The sequence below is a fragment of the Cuculus canorus genome, chromosome 3, assembly GCF_017976375.1.
Source record: "Cuculus canorus isolate bCucCan1 chromosome 3, bCucCan1.pri, whole genome shotgun sequence".
NCBI lineage: Eukaryota > Metazoa > Chordata > Aves > Cuculiformes > Cuculidae > Cuculus > Cuculus canorus.
Window position 1 is genome coordinate 65,083,818 of NC_071403.1, and position 22,148 is coordinate 65,105,965.

General features: G+C 38.9%; 1 protein-coding gene across 13 annotated transcripts in view; it reads right to left on the bottom strand.

Annotated features, from left to right (window-relative positions):
• The window catches only part of RGS7 (regulator of G protein signaling 7), a 233,986-nt gene that overhangs the window by 59,520 nt on the left and 152,318 nt on the right, over positions 1-22,148 (bottom strand). For all 13 annotated transcript variants that reach the window (XR_008449132.1, XM_054062702.1, XM_054062704.1 and 10 more), the window contains one exon: positions 13,221-13,272. Coding sequence is in view for 12 of the 13 variants with exons in the window: in XM_054062702.1 (XP_053918677.1) it covers positions 13,221-13,272 (52 nt within the window). In the remaining variant the exon portion in view is untranslated. The remainder of the gene's footprint in view (positions 1-13,220; positions 13,273-22,148) is intronic.

Genomic DNA, 22,148 nt, shown 5'->3' on the forward strand with positions numbered 1-22,148 from the left:
GGAGCCTAAAGGTTGCAATACTTGTGGCTTGGATTCTTTATGTCAGAAATGTTTTTATGCACCAGCATGAATAAGGCAGAATACGTCCAAGAAAGATTTAGTTATCTAGGAAATATGACATATCCACTAGTCTAGAAGAAAACAGTCCTGAAGAACACTCCTACTCTTTGGCTTACCACCATTGCTGTGTTCTAACCATTACATCTTTATTACAGAAATGAACATTTGATGCAGTCACATGAGAAGCTGGTAGCAGCTCGGGAATCAACAGTTCACAGTCCTGTTATCACATTCCCGTTCTTTGATTTGCCTGTAACAAAATTCACTAGCACATTGGAAAGCAAGAAGTATGTGAAAATTGCTATAATTTTCAGTCAGAACATATGAAGACACAGAGAAATGAAGCTTTGTACTTCTGGCTTTTAGAGTAGTGCAATCTGAAATATGGATGCTCTTATCTTTCACAAGTACCACTCCTTTTCTGCACCAAAACATATGCGGAGTAATTGCATATCTCCAGTAGCCTGACCTTGAGCATCTGAGGATATCAGTCAGTTGTCTGTCTCCCCATCAAAGCAAAGCTATGAGCCCTCAGCATTTCAGAGACTGACAGTGTCTGATTTCCTAAACTCATGGTTTGTATGATTTGTCACCATTTTTAGAGCTTCATACAGAAGAGCAATCTGCAGAAAGGTTCTCCAACTAAAAGCTACTGTATTTCTCTATTTACCTACACCTCCAGATGACCTCCCGGTCAGGGCTCTCACTACACCAGCCAGCTGTTGTTGCCCTAAGCTGCCCATCCAGGGTCTCCACCAAGGCCTCCTGTGCCCAGGGGCTGTGCTTAAACCCAGCTACTTGCCCCAGCCCTGGCTTGAGTCGCCTTGTAGTTCACGCCTCTAGACAGCCCCGTACCTTAACAACGTTGCCCTGACCTTCCTGACTTGGACCCTCCTGGTCACTTCAGACTTTGTTGGTTAGGACGTCACTCCTGCCTCCAGGACGGCAACACTCAGCTCTTGCTCCCCTTCCCTTGCGAAGCTCTCTGCTCTTGCTGCTCCCTGGCAAGCATGCTGAAAAACGCTTAACATATGGATGAATGATAGGCAAGGAATAGGGTCTGATTAATAACCTCAATTTGCTAAATATGGACTGCCATATAGACTCTCATTTTTAGAACTAGTGTATTCTGATGGATTTTGCAATCAACATAATTGCCTGCACTAAAGTAAATTATGTATTAGATTCTATGGCTTGTGCTTCAGAAGTTACTGATAAAATTTTTAAAGGCAATACTAATACACAACATTTCATAATGAAAGATAGTCAGTGATGTTTATAAATGGGTGTTTCAATCACAAATCAGTAGTAAAATACACTTTGGTAGCTGTGCAGTAAATACAGAATACTCGCTCTTTAAAATTATTTTCAGGCATTCACAATATGGGGGCAACTGAAAAATTTAAAGTGAGATTTCAGTGTTCCACTAAGAGTCGCATGACAAGGGCATCTAGGTTTTCCCTTCCGCATGTTTTGAAAATGTTAGACCCAAAAAAACCCATTTCCATGGTTAGGTATATGTTTTTCCGATACTTGACTTCTGAGGTATACTTGAAGCTCATAAGAAACCCCTACAGACTTTTTTTTCTTTAAATAAGATCATAGCGATAATTACAGGTTTTATTCTAGAATTGAGAAGCTGGATTGAAGACACATATTACTCACACTTACTGAAAAATCAGAGCTTCCATGCAAAAATTAAAGAGGGGAATTTAAGCTTGTTGCTAAACAGGGCTAAATCTTCCCTCTCACTACAGCAGAGAAAAATTCTCAGCTAAATTCAATGGAAGTACAACTGGTCCTCTGAAGACCACAGACAGTGCCACCTACACATCCACCATCATGTACACAAACTTAAACTCTTTACATAATTGTCCCAGTGCCAGTGGTGTTGAAGCTTGATTCAGACCTAGATGGTGGGCATAACTTTCAGTGAACACTCATTATCTCCACTGAGGCCGGATTAAATTGATACTCTCTGTGAGTCAAAATTCTGGTTTTAGTGTCCAGTGTACATGCCTAGTCAGTATTTAAAGAGCAAAAATCCCAGAAAGTACTGAAAGTTCTAAGGATTTCAAAGTGCCCTGTGGGCAGAGAGAAGTTCTTGTTCCATATACGAGTGCCTGTGTCAGCTGGAGAATTACTGGGCAATCAGGACAGAACATGACTAATGGGTAGAGAAAATGAAATCAGCTATCTTATTTAATCATCAGGAATTCTAGGGCTATTTATACCATCTCTCCGTCACCTCTGTCTCATAATAATTTTTGCTTTTTGCAACACCTATTGAGTTTCACTTAGCTTGTAAAAAAATGACAACATTGAGGTGGACAACTGGTTCACCAATCAGCATCATCTATCTACAGACAAACTACATTCTTTAGGAAATGCTAGTAACAGCAAGTTAGAAGGAAGACCATGATAGTTTATGTGCATTAAATTGACAAATGGCCAAAACTGTAAATTCTAAAACACGTCTCCCTTTCTCTACTTTTTACTCTCTGATCACACTATTTCTGTAACATTTAAGGAATGCAATTTCATTATAGATATAGAAGGGTAGAAGACTTTCTTACATAAACCAAGGGGAAGAAAGGAATCAAATTTCAAACTATCAGAGAGATCAAGAATTAGAAAATGGCAGATTCATCTTCAACACACTGAAGTCCCCAGATGATGTTGGCTTGGGAAAGTCCTCCAGGGTAACAAAAAGGGATGCAGAAGACATCTCACCCAGGCTAGACAAACTATGGAATCAGATGAATAATACCATATTGTCAAATCTAATTTAAATTGTATCCATTGAATTATTTCATACTTGGTGCCATCAGAATGCTTTCAGATTGAATGCAAGAACTTAACATCCTGCTTTGGCACTAAAAAAAAATCTCTTGCTATGTCTTTTTAATGTTCTCAGATTTAAAGAGGACTCAAATGCATTTGCTATTAAGCTTCCACGAAGAGGAGGTGCAACAAATCCAGATACACTGATTTTGCACTGAAACCACATAGGGTATGTGAAATCAAAGGCAAGATTGAGGATGTCAGAAGATGGAAAGTATTTTCTTCTAAACTGCAAAAATCAGCAACAGGGATGGCATCAGAATGTGCCTGTTGCTTGACAAAGACAGCAATTTCTTAGTACCTATCTGCCAAAGGTCTATGAGTGGCAACGCAGTACATGACTGTAGAAAAAAGCAGTTGTTGTCCCTTCAACCCTCATGGCCTGAAAGCTGTAATTTCCATTTTGATAATGAAACAGGCAAACCTATTTAGTTTACTCAACAATTTGAAAGCAATTCTGAAAATTCTGAATTGTGTTTATAAATCTCAGAATTTATTCTGATAAGAAATTTTATCTCTGTTTATAGTGGACCTGGATGCAGATTATGGATGCTATTAAAGTAATGCTTTTTAAATAACGCTGCAGAAAACATGTACTTTGTTCAGGGATCTTTTCATACGCGTTCATACAAATGCATTGGCCGAACACATTTTCCATGTTCCAAGTATTATTGAAATAAATTACACATACATGGAAAGTAAAAGAAAAATTCAGGTAAGTATGAAGCTCTGAAGTGTTGAACTGATTGAAAAGCATTTTCAGGAAATGCCTCCTACTTACAGAGCCCTCGCTGTCATGGTTTGTCAGTGTAAAAATCAGCAAGGATCAGAACAAAACTCAGGACATGCTTGTTGAAGGGAGACATACTTTTCGTCATTTATATGGCAAAGATAGTTCCTAGTAGGTGAAGTAAGTAGCTCTGCAGAGAAATATAATGAGATACAAATTCAGAGTGTAAAAAAACCTTGTAGGTCACCTCGTCTATCTTTCTGCTAATAGAAGTCTCTTTCCTAAAGTTCATTTGATTTGGTTTTGCCCGGATTAAATCTTATGCATAGCAAGTACTGGCCTCAGACGCATTTTCTTGAGGAACTATTCTTCTTCATAGGCTGTATTCACTTAGTCCTGCCACCAAGATCTTAGTCAATATGTTCTCTATACGTAGTTTCTCAAAGCAATTCTCTTAAAGGACCACAACCCAGTCTTAGCAGCATTTTAGTACATTAGTTAATTATGGTGGAAAGAGTCTGTTTCTTACTACACCTAGAAATCCAGTAAATTTTGAGGCATATTGAGACAGGTCCTTAAAGGAGGGATTTCTATTAAGGACCTCAGAGGTTTGCTTGTAGGAGTCGTTGCTGACGTATTCTGGCTGACATTATCTATTGAAAAAATGGGAATTGGGCATCAAGAGTCAAGGTTATAGAACTGAAGAGCTCTCCAGAAACTATTTACACTGTATGGGTAAATTTCTCCTCATTCTCATGGCATAAATTTTAACAAATGAATTTCTATTCATATTTGACAATTTATATAAGAAGAAATGCTACTCCACTACCAGTTTTGCTCTAAGCTACTGAGTCATATTTATGGATTAATTTCCAGAGATGCTGAGCACATGCAGTTTTCCAGCAGTTCAGGTAAGCAATAGGGCTTAATATTTCTCAAAAACAAATCGCTTACTAATAAGCTGTTGCCAAGGCAATCCAGCCCGAGCATTTGGGCAAAGAAAGAATATCACGCATCCTCCGTACAATTCTCATTCTAGCCAGTTACTCCATGGAAAATGCTGCAGCAAGATGAATGAGAGAGAAAACCCCTGAAATAATCAAATTTTCATAGAGGGATTTGAAGCTAGGCAACAAATGTAAAATAAGTAGTCAACATACTCTAGAGAGAAAATTATACGAAAATTTTCAATATGCAAAAAACATGATACATGATTGCAATTACTTTTTGTGGACTATATACTCTAGTATGACTACAAGTTTGGCAGAGCAGATGAGCCAGGTGCGATGGCTCATGTTCAGAATGGAGCACCAGAGGCTGAACACAGAGAGGTCTCCGTCACTTTATTCTTAAATGATAAGAAGGTATTAGGAAGGAAGCTTTGTATGGATGGCTTGTTGGCTGACCATCAAGAAATTTGAAAAGGATAGTCTTTTGCTTTCATAAAATTGCTGGAGAACAGCTATGAGACGGCAACTTTACGTATCAATAGTAGATGGTTTCTGTATTTTACTGTAACTCAGACTGTACAACAGAGTCATGAATATTTATTGCAGTGCTATATAAGTTTACAGGCAGCACTTATCTAGATAGGGAGATAGGGAGCTTACACTTTCAAAGGAAGAAATCAATTAACGCTTTCCCCACCTTGCCTCCCCCATAAATGCTTTAGTTTCCTAGAAGACTGCCTTTAGAGTGTATGATTTTACCTGGAAGGCTACTGAAAATATGTACACCTTTGACACCTGCTCTTTTTTCATGGCAGCGGAATTTAAGAATTTGCTTTGAATACATAGAAATATAGTCTCATTTAGTATAATTTACAGATCACATGGTCATTTGCTCTTAAGCTCCTGTTGCATTGTCAATTATTTACTAAGAGCAAAAAATTATTTACTAAGTTCTCCATAACCTACCAAGATTCTGCAATCATTTTTAACTCCTCTGGTAGAAATGCATACGCATAAAACTACAAGGCTGAAACAGCAACCTCCTGACACTATAGAGATGCAGTTGAATGTTGTCTACTAGTATTAGTCCAAACCTCCTTAACACTATAAGTGATTCTGGCATTTCCAAAATTTTATTGTGTCTCTCCTGTGAAGATACTCCCTTTTTAAATATGCAGTTAATTGTAAGGAAAGGCCTGTATGACACAGACACTGTTGAGTCTAAACATTACCAAAAGTGCACAAAAGGAAATTAGTAGATGTTACTAGTTCTTCATATCTTATATGTTTGAAATTCTTACAAGCCTCTTGCATTGTCACAACTATGCTCTTTAGATTGCTTATACTTAGCGTTGAGCATTTCAAACAGAGAAATAATTTCTGGTTTCTTGTGAATAGAATTTTCCCCTAAGCTTTTGTATTTATTTAGGTTATTCAAACAAAAGAACTGTAAGGAAATTAATTTCTCAAATTTAAAACAGCCTTGAGTCACTAAACCTCCAAGCGAACCTGTTGGGTCCTACGAGAATTGAGGCCAAATGCACATGGAATAACAATTTCATTTGTAGCAATACATTTCCCGTTTTTGAGATGCAATGGGCTGTAAGAGTCTATTTGATTAATTCTATATATAATTAATTCTTAATTACAAGAATTGTTTTGAATTTCCCAGAAAAAATTCTGTTAGTTACAAAATTTCATCTGTAAGAAAAGAGAAGGTGCAGATTGCATGCTCAGCCATTTGCTGTGTTCATTTCCAGAGCCAGTTTTCTGAACTGACATCCAATTCTATGTGTCACAAAACGAAATCATAATTCAGGAACATGATTTAACTGACAGGAAACAGAAAGTTATTTGAAATACACTGGCATCATCATCATCATCATCCTTTTAATTAGTAAAATCCCACTGAAACCATTGGGATTCTGCACAAAACAACATGTCCTGCCTGGGCTGAATCCATGATGTACAGCATTAAAATGGGTATCTTCAACAGATGGAAGCTAAGAATTTGCCTTTTTAAAAACTGTCTGCAATTTGAGGTATGTCTCTTGAGATATATTGCAGCATGATTTTTAAGAAAAAGACAATGAGATATTCAGCACCTTGTGAAAATTAACAGGTTTTGTTAATAGCTTATTTCAGGTCAATATTTTGATAGTTGCAACCAGAACCGAAGGCTACATAATTCCACTTTGATATACAATAAATTAATCCAAGCCCGCTTTTAGGCACCAAGACATAGTGCTACACTAGAGCTTCGATGTGATTTGAGCTAAATTAGTGTTGTGACTCTAACTCAGTTGCTGTAAGTAACTTAATTCTCTGAAAGCTAACTGCATGTTTTTCTGACAGTGTTCTTCTCCCAAAGTGATAACTCAGGGCACTGGTATGAAAAAAGGCCAATGCTTATGCTTATTCTTATAGCAAAAAAGGCCATTCCTGCGCTTGCAAAAAAGGGCTGCACCTCTGAGGAGGGGCAAATAGGGCAGGTGACCTTGAACTGACCAACAGAGTATTCCATCCCATATACGTCATGCTGGGTACAGAGAGATCACAGGAGTCGCCCTCTCTGCTGCAAATGCCTACATCCAGTGAGGACCTTGTCTGTCTGATTGCTCCTGATCCCCAATCCATGCATTCCTGAATCCATTTCCTGAGTCCAGCTCCCTCCTAGCTGTGGACCCATTCCCTTGTGTCTGCTCTACCGTATTTGTGGTGTACAGACATCAACTGGTAGGGATGCAATCTCATATATTTTATTACTTTATCGTTGTTATTACCATAATTATTATTTCATTAAAGCTGTAGTTTTAGTTTCCAACCCACTATACTTTTTCCTCTCATTTCCCTCTTCTCTTTCCCTGGGGATGTGGGGGAAAGCATCTGGGAGTCCACCTACAAGGTTTTAGCTGCCGAAATTTAGCCAGGCTAGGGCTAAACGATGACAAGCTTTATTATGAGTAGGGGTCTGCAGTTTCTCGACATTTTGGAGTATTCTTTTTTCATGGGATTTTTTCATTTTTTTTAATGAAACTATTTGTTATTTTAAGCTCACAAGAAACAAGAAATCATATCTTAGAGAATTTATTAACATATTTTATAAAGATATAAAGATTATTCAATTCTGAGTTAGCTCTGGTAATAAACTAACACGTGCAGCATCTCACTCTCATTTAATTTCTAGTTTAAGATTAATTATTTTCCTGGCAGTATGTTCCATTCTGGACAGTAGCCCAGCAATGGGTGAGTAATGGTAAATGGCTGAGTGTAGTTTTTAAATTAAAATAAAATTCTAGTGTTTTTTCAAAGACTTGTAAAATTAGGTCAGTGCCAAAGAAAGTGGTTTGAGAAAGGAAGATTATAGAGAAAGCCTACTTCTTGATGGCCTTGAGAGACTCCTAATGCCTTCCACAGATATTAATTTTAGGAGATGCAGTTTCAAGCTTGTTCAGGACAAGACCATGAAAATGGAAGTACTGCACAGCACCATAATACATGACAAGCAAGAAATGTATTTGCATATCTGTGCATGAATTTTATTTACTATATTTTCTGTGAAGTAATAGGTTTACTTTGAAAAATTGCAGAACCTTTTTGGAATGGATTTTATGTGAAATTTATTCTTTAATCATAGGATCATAGAATAGTTAGGGTTAGAAGGGACCTTAAAGATCATCCAGTTCCACCCCCTCTGCCATGGGCAGGGACACCTCCCACTAGACCAGGCTGCCCAAGGCCCCATCCAACCTGGCTTTGAACACGTCCAGGGAAGGGGCAGCCACAACTTCCCTTGGCAACCTGTTCCAGTTTCTCACTGCTCTCATGGCAAAGAAATTCTTCCTAACGTCTAGCCTAAATCTGCCCCTCTCCAGTTTATACCCATTCCCCCTCATCCTATCCCCACAAGCCTTTATGAATAGCCCCTCTCCAGCTTTCTTGTAGCCCCTTCAGGTACTGGAAGGTCGCTATAAATGTCTCCTCGGAGCCTTCTCTTCTCCAGGCTGAACAAGCCCAACTCTCTCGGCCTGTTCTCATATGGAAGGTGCTCCAGCCTTCCAAACATCTTTGTAGCCTTCCTCTGGACCCATTCCAACAGCTCCATATCCTTCTTACATTGAGGATTCCAGAACTGGACACAGTATTCCAGATGAGGTCTCATAAGAGAGGAATAGAGCGGCACAACCACTTCCCTCACCCTGCTGGCCACGCTCCTTTTGATGCAGCCCAGGATATGGTTGGCCTCCTGGGCTGTGAGCGCACATTGCCAGCTCATGTTGAGCTTCTCATCAACCAGCACCCCCAGGTCCTTCTCTGCAGGGCTGCACTCAATCACATCATCTCCCACTGTGTACTGAAAATGGGGATTGCTGCAACCCAGGTGCAGGACCTTACACTCAGCCTTGTTGAACCTCATGAGGTTCACACAGGCCTACTTCTCCAGCCTGTCCAGGTCCCTGTGGATGACATCCCATTCTTCCGGTGTGGCAATTACACCACTCAGCTTGATGTCATCCGCAAACTTGCTGAGGGTGCACTCAATCTCACTGTCAATATCATTGATGAAGATATTAAACAGCACCGGTCCCAGTACGGACCCCTGAGGGACACCACTCATCATGGATCCCCTTCTGGACTTTGAGCAATTGACCACTACTCTTTGAATATGACCATCCAACTAGTTTCTTATCCACCTTACCATCTTCCCATCAAATCTGTATCTCTCCAATTTAGAGAGAAGGATGTTGTGGGGGACTGTGTCAAAGGCTTTACAGAAGTCTAGATAGATCACATCCATTGGTTTACCCATATCCACTGCTGTGGTTACCCCATCACAGAAAGTCAAGTTGGTCATACAGGACTTGGCTCTGGGGAAGCCATGCTGGTTGCCATTAATTACCTCCATGTCCTCCATGTGCTTTAGCATAGCTTCTAGGAGGGTCTGTTCCATGATCTTCCCAGGCACAGAGGTGAGGCTGACAGGTCAGTAGTTCTCAGGGTCATCTTTTCTACCCTTTTTAAAAATGGGCACAATGTTACCCTTCTTCCGGTCACCAGGGACTTCTCCTGACTGCTACGACTTTTCAAACATCATGGAGAGTGGCTTGACAACCACATCTGCCAGTTCCCTCAGGACTCTGGGATGCATTTCATCCTCCTTTAGATTTATTTTGTGTTCTTGAATATTATCTGTTTGATCTTTCTGCATTCCTCTGATGACCACTGTTTAGAACAGTTATGTGATCCTTTTCACAAACAGCTGTATTCAGTGCTCTCTTTATCTACCCTCCCTATATTCACAGAAAGGTATTGGAAAAAAATCCTCTGTCCACAAAGCAAATGCTAATTTCTGGGACTGGGAATGTGCTAACCTAAGAACACTACTGAAAAGTTGGCTTAAAAATTTATCTTCCTGTGAATGCTCTAGCATTAGCCAATTCTGGCAACATGGCCACCTTAGGCAGACCTAGTGCAATGCTGTGACACTGGTGCATGGAGGAGCTGAGAGCAGAATTCATAAAGGCTTGAATCTTTGGGTCATGACCCAAGGACCAATGAGATGTCTGGGTGCAGATTTTCCCATTCTTCAGCCCTCTGTGATAAAACAGTGTAAATTCACCAACTAGAACATATTTTACAGGTTTTATACTTAAATCTTGAAAGCTCCCAGATGTTTACAGTTCAACAAAGGCACCTTCCTGCATGAAGAAAGTGATCCCAAGTTTAATTCTGTATTTTTGACATGGAAAATCTGGACAGATTATGTAAGTTTGCTATACACTGACAAAGGTATGTAATTCAATGTCCAGCCCAGTGATCAGCTGTGACCAGAAAGTGCGTGTCTCCTAATTTGGATTAAAGGATATTATCATAGAATCATAGAATCACCAGGTTGGAAAGGACCCACTGGATCATCGAGTCCAACCATTCCTAACACTCCCTTAAACCATGTCCCTAAGCACTTCATCAACCCGTTCCTTAAACACCTCCAGGGAAGGCGACTTGACCACCTCCCTGGGCAGCCTGTTCCAGTGCCCAATGACTCTTTCTGTGAAGAATTTTTTTCTGATATCCAGCCTGAACCTCCCCTGGCAGAGCTTCAGGCCATTCCCCCTTGTCCTGTCCTCAGTCACTTGGGAGAAGAGGCCAGCTCCCTCCTCTCCCCAACCTCCTTTCAGGTAGTTGTAGAGAGTAATAAGGTCTCCCCTCAGCCTCCTCTTCTCCAGGCTAAACAACCCCAGCTCTCTCAGCCGCTCCTCATAAGACTTGTTCTCCAGCCCCCTCACCAGCTTTGTTGCTCTTCTCTGGACATGCTCCAGAGCCTCAACATCCTTCTTGTGGTGAGGGGTCCAGAACTGAACACAGTACTCAAGGTGCAGTCTCACCAGTGCCGAGAGTACAGAGGGAGAATCACCTCCCTGGACCTGCTGGTCACACCATTTCTGATACAAGCCAAGATGCCATTGGCCTTCTTGGCCACCTGGGCACATTGCTGGCTCATGTTCAGTCGGCTGTCAACCATTACCCCCAGGTCCTTCTCCTCTGTACAGCTCTCCAGCCACTCTTCCCCCAGTCTGTAGCGCTGCATAGGGTTGTTGTGCCCCAAGTGCAGGACCCGGCATTTGGCCTTGTTGAACCTCATGCCATTGGCCTCAGCCCAGCAGTCCAGCCTGTTTAGATCCCTTTCCAGAGTCTCCCTACCCTCCAGCAGATCCACACTTCCTCCCAGCTTAGTGTCGTCCGCAAACTTGCTGAGGGTGCACTCAACGCCTTCATCCAGGTCACTGATAAAGACACTGAACAGGGCTGGACCCATTGGTTTGGTTTAGAAGGAACCTTAAAGTTCATCTAGTTCCAATCTCCCTGCCATGGACATGGATGCTTTCCACTACATCAGGCTGCTCAAAGCCTCATCCAGCTCGGCCTTGAACACCTCCAAGGATGAGGCTTCCACAACTTCTCTGGGGAACCTGTTCCAGTGCCTCACTGCCCTCACATTGAAAAAATTCTTCCTAATATTTATTCCAAATCTACCCTCTTTCAGTTTAAAACCATTACCCCCCATCCTATCACTACACTCCCTGATAAAATGGCCTTTCCTGGAGGACCTCTTTAAATACTGGAAGGCCGCTATAATACTGGAGCCTTCAAGTCCAACTCTCTCAGACTGTCCTCACAGGTGAGGTGCTTTAGCCCTCTGATCATCTTTGTGGCCCTCCTTTGGGCTTACTCTAATAGAAACTGTCTCAGTCTGATCTCAAGTTCAGATCTGTTAAATATATAGTTATTTATTAAAATTCTGCATGTAATGTAATACACATTATAACTGATCAAATCCATATCTCTTAAAACCACAGCAAATTACTCTCTGATCTTTAATATATTAGGAGACTATACTGAAGTGCCCCTCTGAGAAAAACAACACTTTCAAGGAAAGAAAAAACACTGTAATAAGTGGTAAATCAAGAATTTCTCCTTCAGCTACTAATCATATAGAGAGGCGAATCAGTCAGACATGCTATCAATTAGTCCTCCTTTGCAGCTTTCAATACCTACTTGCTGGACATCTTCAAATCTCAGTATGTTAAGGCTAGATGAACATTTTTCTTCATCTATAGGATGAGGAAACTGCCACCATTTTCAAACTCTGCCTTGAAGGAACTCAGCTCTGCTGAGTGTCTCAGCTTGAAATTGTTTTATTTAGCAATATATATGAAATTAAATTGTGTCTGCTGTGGAAATGAAAAAAGCATCTATTTGACACATATACCCCTGCGGACTTCAGATCCCAAGGGCTAAGACTGAATCCATTACAAGTGAACACACATTTAAATTTCCAAAAAGCTGTAAAGAGACACTTTCAAAGTTTGAGTTTTTGAACAGGTAAGCTATCATATACATGCTTAGTTACATAAATAAGTGACCTTGTCTTCAGATGAGTTGAGTACTTACAGTTTAGATTAGAATGAACAGGAGATTGCTCATAGGGAATCCATTTTCCATAAAAATTAGTCACTATTTGGTGCACAGAAGCGCCTAGTTTGGGTTATAATTTTTTGATTTATTTTGTAATAATTTACTACTTATTATGTTCAGATTTTCTTGTTTAAGCACACACTAGTAATTGCAATGTATAATTTATGAATAAAACCCCAAGAAGCAGGCAAATAAAGAAGTTATTTTCTAATACAGGTCATATTAGAACCATAGTAGTTTCTATAACAGATACTTTTCCACATGGTGTATATTAGAAATACAATATCTAAACTAGGCACATTTTTGAGTGTAAATCTGAGAATAACTATTGCACAACCATTAATAAAGTGTCCCTTTCTTCACTGAGACTTTGTCACTGTAAGCAAACAGAAGATGTAAATGGCAAGGTGGGTTTTTTTACGAGTTTTGAGACCTTTTTTTCCCTCACATGAAATCCAAATCTGACTTTAATAAACTTTTTAAAAACTTTGGAAAAAGGAACAGCATATTAATTTCAATATTGGCAATTCTTGCAGAGGAACTGCATGACGTGATTATGTTTTTAACAGCAAAGTGATTAAACAAGACAGACTGCAATGACATGTTCATTCATATAATACAAAGTTACCAAAAGAAATAGGAAAGATTTCTATACTGACCATAGTCTGTGTTTTCCGGCTCCCAGCAATTTGATGGCCAAAAATAGGGTGTCTGTAGACAAAACAAAAAAAGTAGGGAACTCAAGTTAGACAATGCCAGCATTATACAGTCCTTGGATTGATACTGGTTTTCAGAGTTAATTTACAAATTTGGTAGATCTATTATATTGTTAAGATGACTATTTTGAAATAGGCATCAAAACAGAAAATCACTTTTGTACACTTGTTTATTCCACTAATGATAGAATGGCATGGAAAAGGAAAAACAAAGTTTTCTTTTTATTCTTTAAGTTAGGGGAACAAAGCCCACAAGGTTAGGAAGTGAGGCTGTCTTTTTTATCTTCCCTAGAAACACACCTCCTACATGTCCTGAAGAATCAGTTTTAGAAAGCGAAAAGACAGAAGATACTTCAGGGTACTTTCGGTTCCTGATCTTGTGTTTTCATTAGTACATATTAATATTCAATACTCTTTCCTAGGATTTATTTGTTTAAATATGCCACTGAACACTACCTGTTTTCAGGAAATTATTAAAGTTCTTTTAATTTGTTGAAGTTTATTTCTTTCTAATTCTTTACTGATTGTGATTTAAAATGTGATTTTTTAACGGAAAGCCAATAAAAGTATCAATAACTAGTTCAATACTATGCTTACTGAAACTGTGCTAAAATTATTGTTAAAACAATTAATTTCTGCCAAATGAAGAAGGCCATAAAGACATTTTTCATACAAATAAATTTATTTTTAAACGGTAACTATTTGTTTGAATGTAAAGGATTATAGTATGTTATACACAACACATTCACACATATACACACACACATACAGAGGTTTCTATATTATTTGAGCAGTTGAAGTAACCAATATTAAACATGTGGACTAGTCTGAGCGGTATTTCAAAACACTAGTGCTTCCTTGGGAAAAACTTCTGCTTTACTCCCTGTTTCTTACTGGATTCTCTCAAAGATCTCCTGGCTGCAAAACTAGAAACCTCTTTTGCTGCCCACTTATCTCAAAATTGTTCTAATGTTAATATGGAAGCCAATGGGGGTGAAGGAGCGACACATTCAGACCTACTGGCAGGTTAAATATATATTGTGAAAAACCTCTCTATTGTAACAGTGAACCATCAACTTTAATCAGCGGGATTTAGAACTTGATATTTATCAAGCAATAGCAATGAGTTAATGGAAAAAAAAAGAAACTGTCACAAGCTCACTTCAAAGGCTAAGTTGTGTTTCATTTAAGCTGCTTTGTGCTCAGTAATGGAGCAGCAATAAGTCATTCTTCTATCAACAATTCCTTCACAGTGCCACTAAAATCAAAGTAACCAGTATAAGCACAAATGGAAGGAAGAGGAACCCCTACATGAGGAATGGCAGCACTCAGCCAATCCTGGAGAAGCAAGAAGCTATAAAAGTAATTTAACAATGTAAATTTTATGACACATACAGTCACCATTATTTAAATATAGTTTTCAGACTCAAAGAGGGAGAACAGTCCTTCCTTAAAAGCATGAAGTGTAGCTTGGGAGGGGCCCAAGAGAAAAAGAGAACTACATCACTTACCTGCTAACAGTAACTTTAACCTCTGTTTGCAGGTTCAAGGATGCAGTAGGTGTTACTAAGTACAAAAAAACCCCATATCTGCTTAGGCAGCTCCTGAGCTGAAACTGGCTGGGGCTTAGATTTTATCTGAGTGGGAGGAAGAGTTGCAGTTATGGTAGACAACTGGAGACAGGTGCAGGGGAGGAGCCTTTACAGAAGCAGAGATACAAAGATTCTTCCAGTTGTGGGTATATGTGCTGCAAGCTGCATATTAAAACTTCTCATACATACTTAGGATTTCTCTTGACAAATTACATACACACTCATCACAACTGAGATTAAAAAAAACAAACTCCATCCTCTGATTTTGAGCAAATCCCAAAATTGCTTTTGGCATTCATTTCACATCGGGCTATAAGGAAATACAGTATATTCAAGACTACTTGCTTATGATGCAAGAGAATTGGTGTTTCATAAATAAATGAAAAGCTAACCTTTGGCCAGCAGGAATACTGCAAGAAATATTTCTGAGATGAACTCAAATAAATTATATCAATCAAGGATAAATCTGATATTATGTGTTCCGGTATTAAGCTAAACCAATACATTAAACTTCTATCGGGACTCGCACATCAGTAGATGAGGGAATGTGAGTGTTATACAGAATATTGTAAAGGAGGCAAGATCTTCAATCTTGTGAAATGTCTTTTTATTTCACTAGGAGGCAGAGGTGTACAAGGCTTTTCTGGAGGATGAAAAGGTGTGTCCCAATGGCAGGACCCGCTTCTAACAGAGGGACTCAGATCAGTGCTGAGAAGTGTGAAAACACACCAAGGACATTTTTCCCTTTCCAAAGCAAAATGAAACTTTTGAGGGAATAGATAGAAAAGATTTTGTTCCATTAGAGAATATCTGACCAAGACTCTGCAGGTACGTAGTACTTGGGGAGAAAGTGACTGCAGGATGAGATTGGTAATCTGCAAAGACGAGCACAGCAACGTGAGGGCCAGCAGGCTTTTCTCTGAGAGGAAAAGCAGAGAAGATCTCTTGGGAAAGTAAATGAGGGACAAGGAGACAGAAGAGATATTGCAGATATTGAATGAGACCATACTAAGCAACCAAATACCTTCAGAGAGAAAATGATAGACCAGTGTAAACACACTGGCAATTTTCAGTCAACTAAATATGAGAAAGAAATCATGGAAAAAGCACAAATTGAAGTGTATGCTACTAAGGATGAGTCCAAGCCTCCCTGCACCACCTTGCCTCTGCATGTAAAAGCAGAAAATTTAAAATAGAACATGAATTAGGAAAGCACATGATACATCGTAATAAACAGTTCCGAAAATGTGTTATAAGATGCCAAAAAGAAACCTCAGCAAAAGGCAAACATTACAATATGAGAAAGGGGTTCACATAACTGTTAGCACTGATAAGTACAGAAGACCATTATTATAAATGTCCTCCTTGTTTGATTCATCAGAAGGAGGGAGATTGTGTTCAGATAACAGTCTTTCTGCCTAGGGAACAAAATACAGGTGCAAGCTTTCCTTGCTGATGCTCTGAACTGGGCAGGCACAAGAATTGCAAGCTGTGACCCTGCCTGCATGGTGCTTGGATGCATTTAATGGGACCTGCTGAGAAGTACAACTCATCAGCTCAAACACCGCAATGTGGTCAGACCTGGCCTCCGGCCAGCTGGCTCCCAGTGAGAACAAAGTTCATGCCTGCCTGCAATCAGCTTTTCAAACATTCCCAAACTTAATTTCAACGTGAAGATAAGACTACAGGGCAAAATACAGGAAAGAAAACCAGGGAGAGAAATATTTATATGAGGTCAGAGGTTTCAGTTTAGAGGCCTGATGAAATTCAGCACAGTACGCTTAAGGAATTATTATTTTTCTCATGTGAGTAAAGTGTGTTTATTTGTAGAAAACAAAAAAGCTTCACCTAACTAAGAATGACTCCTGATTCCTCAGCACTGTGAGAGATATGCATGTGTAAATATTGCAACAAATTTTTTGCTATGATACTTCTCTTTTCCCCCTATCTCTAACTCTCAATAGTATCTAGTATGTAGCTGGCAAGATTTATCAAAAGTATTGGATTATCTGCATGCTGTCTAAAGGAGTGCAAGTTATCTGAAGAGCAAATTATACAGAAAAACAACAAACAAATTCATTCAATTAGCTTTTGAAACATGGGCAGTTAATTAAAAAAAAAAAAACTTAAGGCAGAGGAGCCTCAGAAACCTACAGCAAAGGGAAGATTAGCTTTTTCAGGAAAGGGGAAAAGCTGAAATTTTCTGTATTCCAGTCTTTCCAGATTTAGTGTTTAGATTGAACAATTGTAACACACTATCAATTTCTGAAGGTAACTAAAATTCAGATTTTTCAAAAACATAGTACGTCTCTGGCAGTGTAAATCCCCTTTTAGATGAGAAATAAACAGTAGATGCTACGAATTTTAACCAAGGCAAAGTTCTACATTTCTTCCTTACCAACAAGTGAATAATTATGGTATCACCATAAGATATGTGCTAAAAAGCAGCTACAGCAGCTGATAAAGTTGTATTCAAATAGTAGATAACTATTATTCACTTTCAAAGCAGGAAATGGCATTGTCTGGGTGCAGAGACATCGAAAATTCTCCTAAAACCCAGCACGATAAATAGTGGTAAGGGCCATAATTTAAGACTTAAAGAGAAAGAAAGTAAAATAAAAATCAAGAAACATCTTTAAAAAGCCTAGACACTGAGAAGGAAACATGATAAAAAAATCAGGTTCTGATTAAAGGGTTTTTGCAACGCTGTGATTATCTGGAGAAAACCCATTAAAAATAACTTGTGTACAGTTAAAATCACTGACATTTTCCCAATGGTGTATTCCACATTTTCTTGCCTAATGGTTTGGTATCAACAGCCATAAAGTTCTGATCTTAACCTACTTCACCATGTCTTATGCACAGTGGAGAAACTGGAATACCCCTTGATAAATCAAAGCAACAAAAGTAAATCTCAAGCAACATCACTCCTGGCTGAGAAAAGACCCAGGGAGAATCCTCATCACAAGGCCTCCATGACAGTGGAATTCAGTTATCAGAATAATACATTCCGATTTGGGGCAAACGTGTATCAAGGCTGCCTGTTCAGGCTGGTCCTTGAGTGCACTCAACAGCCCCTTTACCTTTGTCCATTCTTCAGGGGCATACTCTGAGTGCATCCCCACTGCACTCGGCTGCAGTCCTCCTCAGCCCCAGTGTCTCATGGGCTCCTAGCTGTGCACAGATTTAATGTCCCAAGCTCTGCAATCAGGCAAATTAACATCAAGCTTGTGCAAGGTCTGAGACAGAAATCCCTGGAATCTTTGACTCCAAAACTGTGATTTCCTAAAGTCTACTTTGTCCTTCAGATGTTACAAATTTCAATTAGTTCAATCATGTAACAAATGACTATAATGTATGTGCTGAGTTTACATCTTTTCACTTCTCTTTTAAAAGACTCCACACGATTTCACAGTCCAGATATTTAATAGTCCCTTAGAAGAACTTGCTAGAGAAGCTATCCATGAAGACTGGAGGAAGAATTTTTGCCTTGTTTGACAAGGAAAGATTAGAAAGACAGAAAAGTCTGATAAGAAGAACCCTGGTCTCACAGGATGAGGTCAGGAATGAGAATAGGAGGTGTGTGCAAAGAAGAAAGCTGCCTGCTCTCATCTGTCTGTTAAAAAAACTCCCACAGCAATGCAAGGAGGCTCTGCCCATATAAATGACCTTCTTTATAATGGGACTATTCAAACAAAGCTTGGTTTAACTACTTCTTACAACTCATATATCCCGACTACACAGTAGAAGAATTATAACATCCCTTGCAATATCATGTATTCCTATAGCACAAACATTATGCAATCTACATGACTTGTTTCATGATCTAGAACCCCTACCTAACTGAAGATTTTCCCCAGGAGAGTTATGGACATGGTATATAACATGCTGTACCTCAACACTACCATTTTCAAAGAGAAGATTATGAAATATCAAGGGTTTTTTTCTTTGTGAAATGTAGGAAAGCTGAAAGAATTATCATACTTAAGAATTTTTAGTTTTCCTCAGAAGGAAATGCGAAGCAGTTCATTATGAACAAGTATTAAACAGAGAACATTTGTCATTTTGCCATGACATCCCACTTATAGCCGGAAGGAAGGTGGGTGGTAGAACGGTTTGGGGAAAGTCAAGTACTGTTTATCAGCCTAGGAAGAAATAATGTTGCCAGTTTTTATCAGTACATTTTTAAGGCACTTTGTTTAATTGTATCTTTAATTTGAATAAGCAGCCAGTACCAGTCAGCAGCTAGAGAAATAAGGCTTACCTAGCACTGCACATGAGATCATAGAGCCATTTAAGCAGTTAGAACAAAACACACTGTTCCGAGGATCTTTGTGCCATTGATGGAAAACTGGTTTTGCACACACGAATGCATACTGGTTCTTTTGCATTATAGACTAATAGTGTTAGTCTAACACAGAAATCCTTAATGCACTAGTTAATAAAGTTATATGAAAAAAAAATTGTAATACAGCACATATTCCACACTAACCAAATTGGCAGCAGCTGCTGCTATGCATTGTGAGCAATCCTGTGATAAAACAAATAGATCTGCTTTGGCCCTACCATAAAACTAATCAATAATAATATCTGAGCTAATGCAACAGCCACTTGTAAAAATCAGTGTTTACCATCAGCTTTTATAAAACATGATTAATTTCTATGCATTAAACTGTACTGCTGTGGAGGGAAATTATTAAGCATCTTTCAGCAACCCCTTGTTGATAGTAATAAGAAAAAAATGGTTGTTCCTGAGGTTCCTCCACTCCATGAAATCTTTTAAAATCTAATTATTGGGATGAGGGAGGAATATTCAAGTCACTCATAAAACTTCTTTGCATATTACTGCTATTCTTCTCACAGGCTCCAGGGAGTCTTTATAAACAACAGAAATCAAGACTTTGCTAAAAAATAGTTATACAGGATGTCAAATGCCTTGCATGATATATGGCAGAATTCACGGGCATTCAGTTTTACATTCATTGCAGTTGACTCAAATGATCTTCTGGTAAACCATAAAATTACTTGTCTAGCAATGCCAAGCCCTTGGAGAAAGGATGCCAGCAAGTATTGCTCTACGGTTATCTCAGAATTATTAAAAAAGAGGTTGAGGATGTTGGAAATGATAAAGATTTTGGCTCTGAGACTCCTTTGTTCTAATCAGGAAAGAGGATGAGCTGAAACCTAAACAGAACCTGAATATGCTGGGCCTGAGCTGAAGACACAATAAATTAGTCCTTGCATCTGCAACTGCCAAAGAAAATCTCCCAAATGCTGGATAAGATAACCTGCTCCATTTTTATTTCTAAAATCTGGCTTTCAACAAAATCCTTTCCTCAAGGCATGGCAGATGATCTATCAAGGCCCTGGAGAGTAGCTGGAGGATTGTGATGTTCAGTCACAGCCTCTGTATTCAGAACAGCCAGATGCTGTCCCAAGACTGAGCCAAGAGGTAGGTAGCTGAGCAGGGCAAAGCAGGAAGCAATGTAATTCCATCTGAGACACCAGGATCCACACTATTTCCTGTTTTACATTATTTTGCAGCAAAGATATTCCAAGATCTTTACAGTGATTCTTATATATCATTACCCCCAGTTTAGGCATGGGAAAACAAGGTGAGAGAGGTTAAATGGGTCCGTCGAGAAAGCGAGAAGACATCACAGGTGAAACCTTCTTGCCAAAATCCATGAGTTTTGCTGCTATTTTCACCAAATACACACTTTCACAGGAAACTGTTCCCATTTTCACACTTTTTCTCAGCTATTTATGCCTTCCATTTCACAAGTTACAAAACAAGAGCAGAACCTAAATGTCACCTCTGAAAATTAATTTATGTTAAATCACAAATTAATCTAGTAAGAAAAAAAAAATGGAAGTGTGATTGTCACTAGCCTCAAGTATCCTAAGAGTTTGTTTAAAGACAAGTGATATAAGAAAACTTTATTTTCCACTATGGACATTGACATACTTACTACGCACATGCAGCTTGTAGAAGAAATCAACATATCTTTCCCTGAGAGACTATTATAAAAGTTTACCAGTGGAGAGGATGAGTCAGGCATTCCTTGTCAGATTGGATATATTATCACTCACATGGACATGAATGAAAGGTCTCAGTGAGTAATCCCTGGCCTCAGGAAGATCTGCTCTTCAAGATGCACCTTGCTTTTCTTATTTGGGCCCCTCATACAGGATGAGGAGAGGAAGGTGGTTAGCAGGATTCAGCTCCTTTCGTCCCAGGCTTAAGGCATCAGGAAAAGGCAATGCAGCTGTTCAGGATAGTTCAGAAAGTATCACTGTCACTGAATTTTCTGCTTTGCCTTATTGAGACTAATGAGAAATTTCCTCTCTGATTAAGGCAATTAATATTTAAATCCATCTCCTTGTAATTAAATTGTTATCACAGAAAGTAACCTAATTACACCTGAGTAGGTCAAAGAATGATCTAGATTGATTTTTTTTTTATTTTTTTTATTTGCAAGTTCATATTATTTAAAAAAGCAGATATACCAATGATTTTACAGTTTTGCCTGTAAAAGGCTATTTGAATAAATGAAGCACAAGCTCCACTGCTTTTAGCTATTTCTGCATAACAGAAGGTTGTTTAAAACAAACTGGAAGTAATTTTACCATCAGAAGGGAAGGCACCACCCATTGGAAAACAAAAAATTAAGTGCATGGAGAACATTATTGTAGCTAGCCTGTTTTTTGTAGGTCAGGTCTTTGTATTGCAGATAGAGATTTCTCTACAGGGATGACTTATGAACTTTTCAGTGCTGCCAGGTGCATAGGTTTCTCTTTCTACTTAAATACCAGGAAATTTGTGACTCTTGTGCAATATTAAGGGGGTTCTATTTCCAAAGCACCTGAACAAATCTTCCAGTACAAATTTCACACATTTGTAATCAAACTTTCCTCTCCATTGGATATGTTGCCTTCATTTTCAAAGTTAACAGCTTCAGTAACAGATTTTATATTAGCCTTATTTTGGTGAGGAACGTAGAACTGTAATGACTAACTTTTGCTGTTACAACTCCAGTTAACAGTATGATACCACTACGGATTTTTTCTCATGCTATACATTAACAGCTAAAATTGCATTGTTTTAACATTGTTAGCATAGGAATAGCAATGCAAAAGGTACCACAGAGCAGCAAGCAACCAAGTACATACTTGATATATACATACATACAAGATACATACTGAGCAACACTCGAGGAAATAATCTTAATTCACATGCACGTCAAATAAGAGTCAAATTCTTAACTTAGGTAAATTG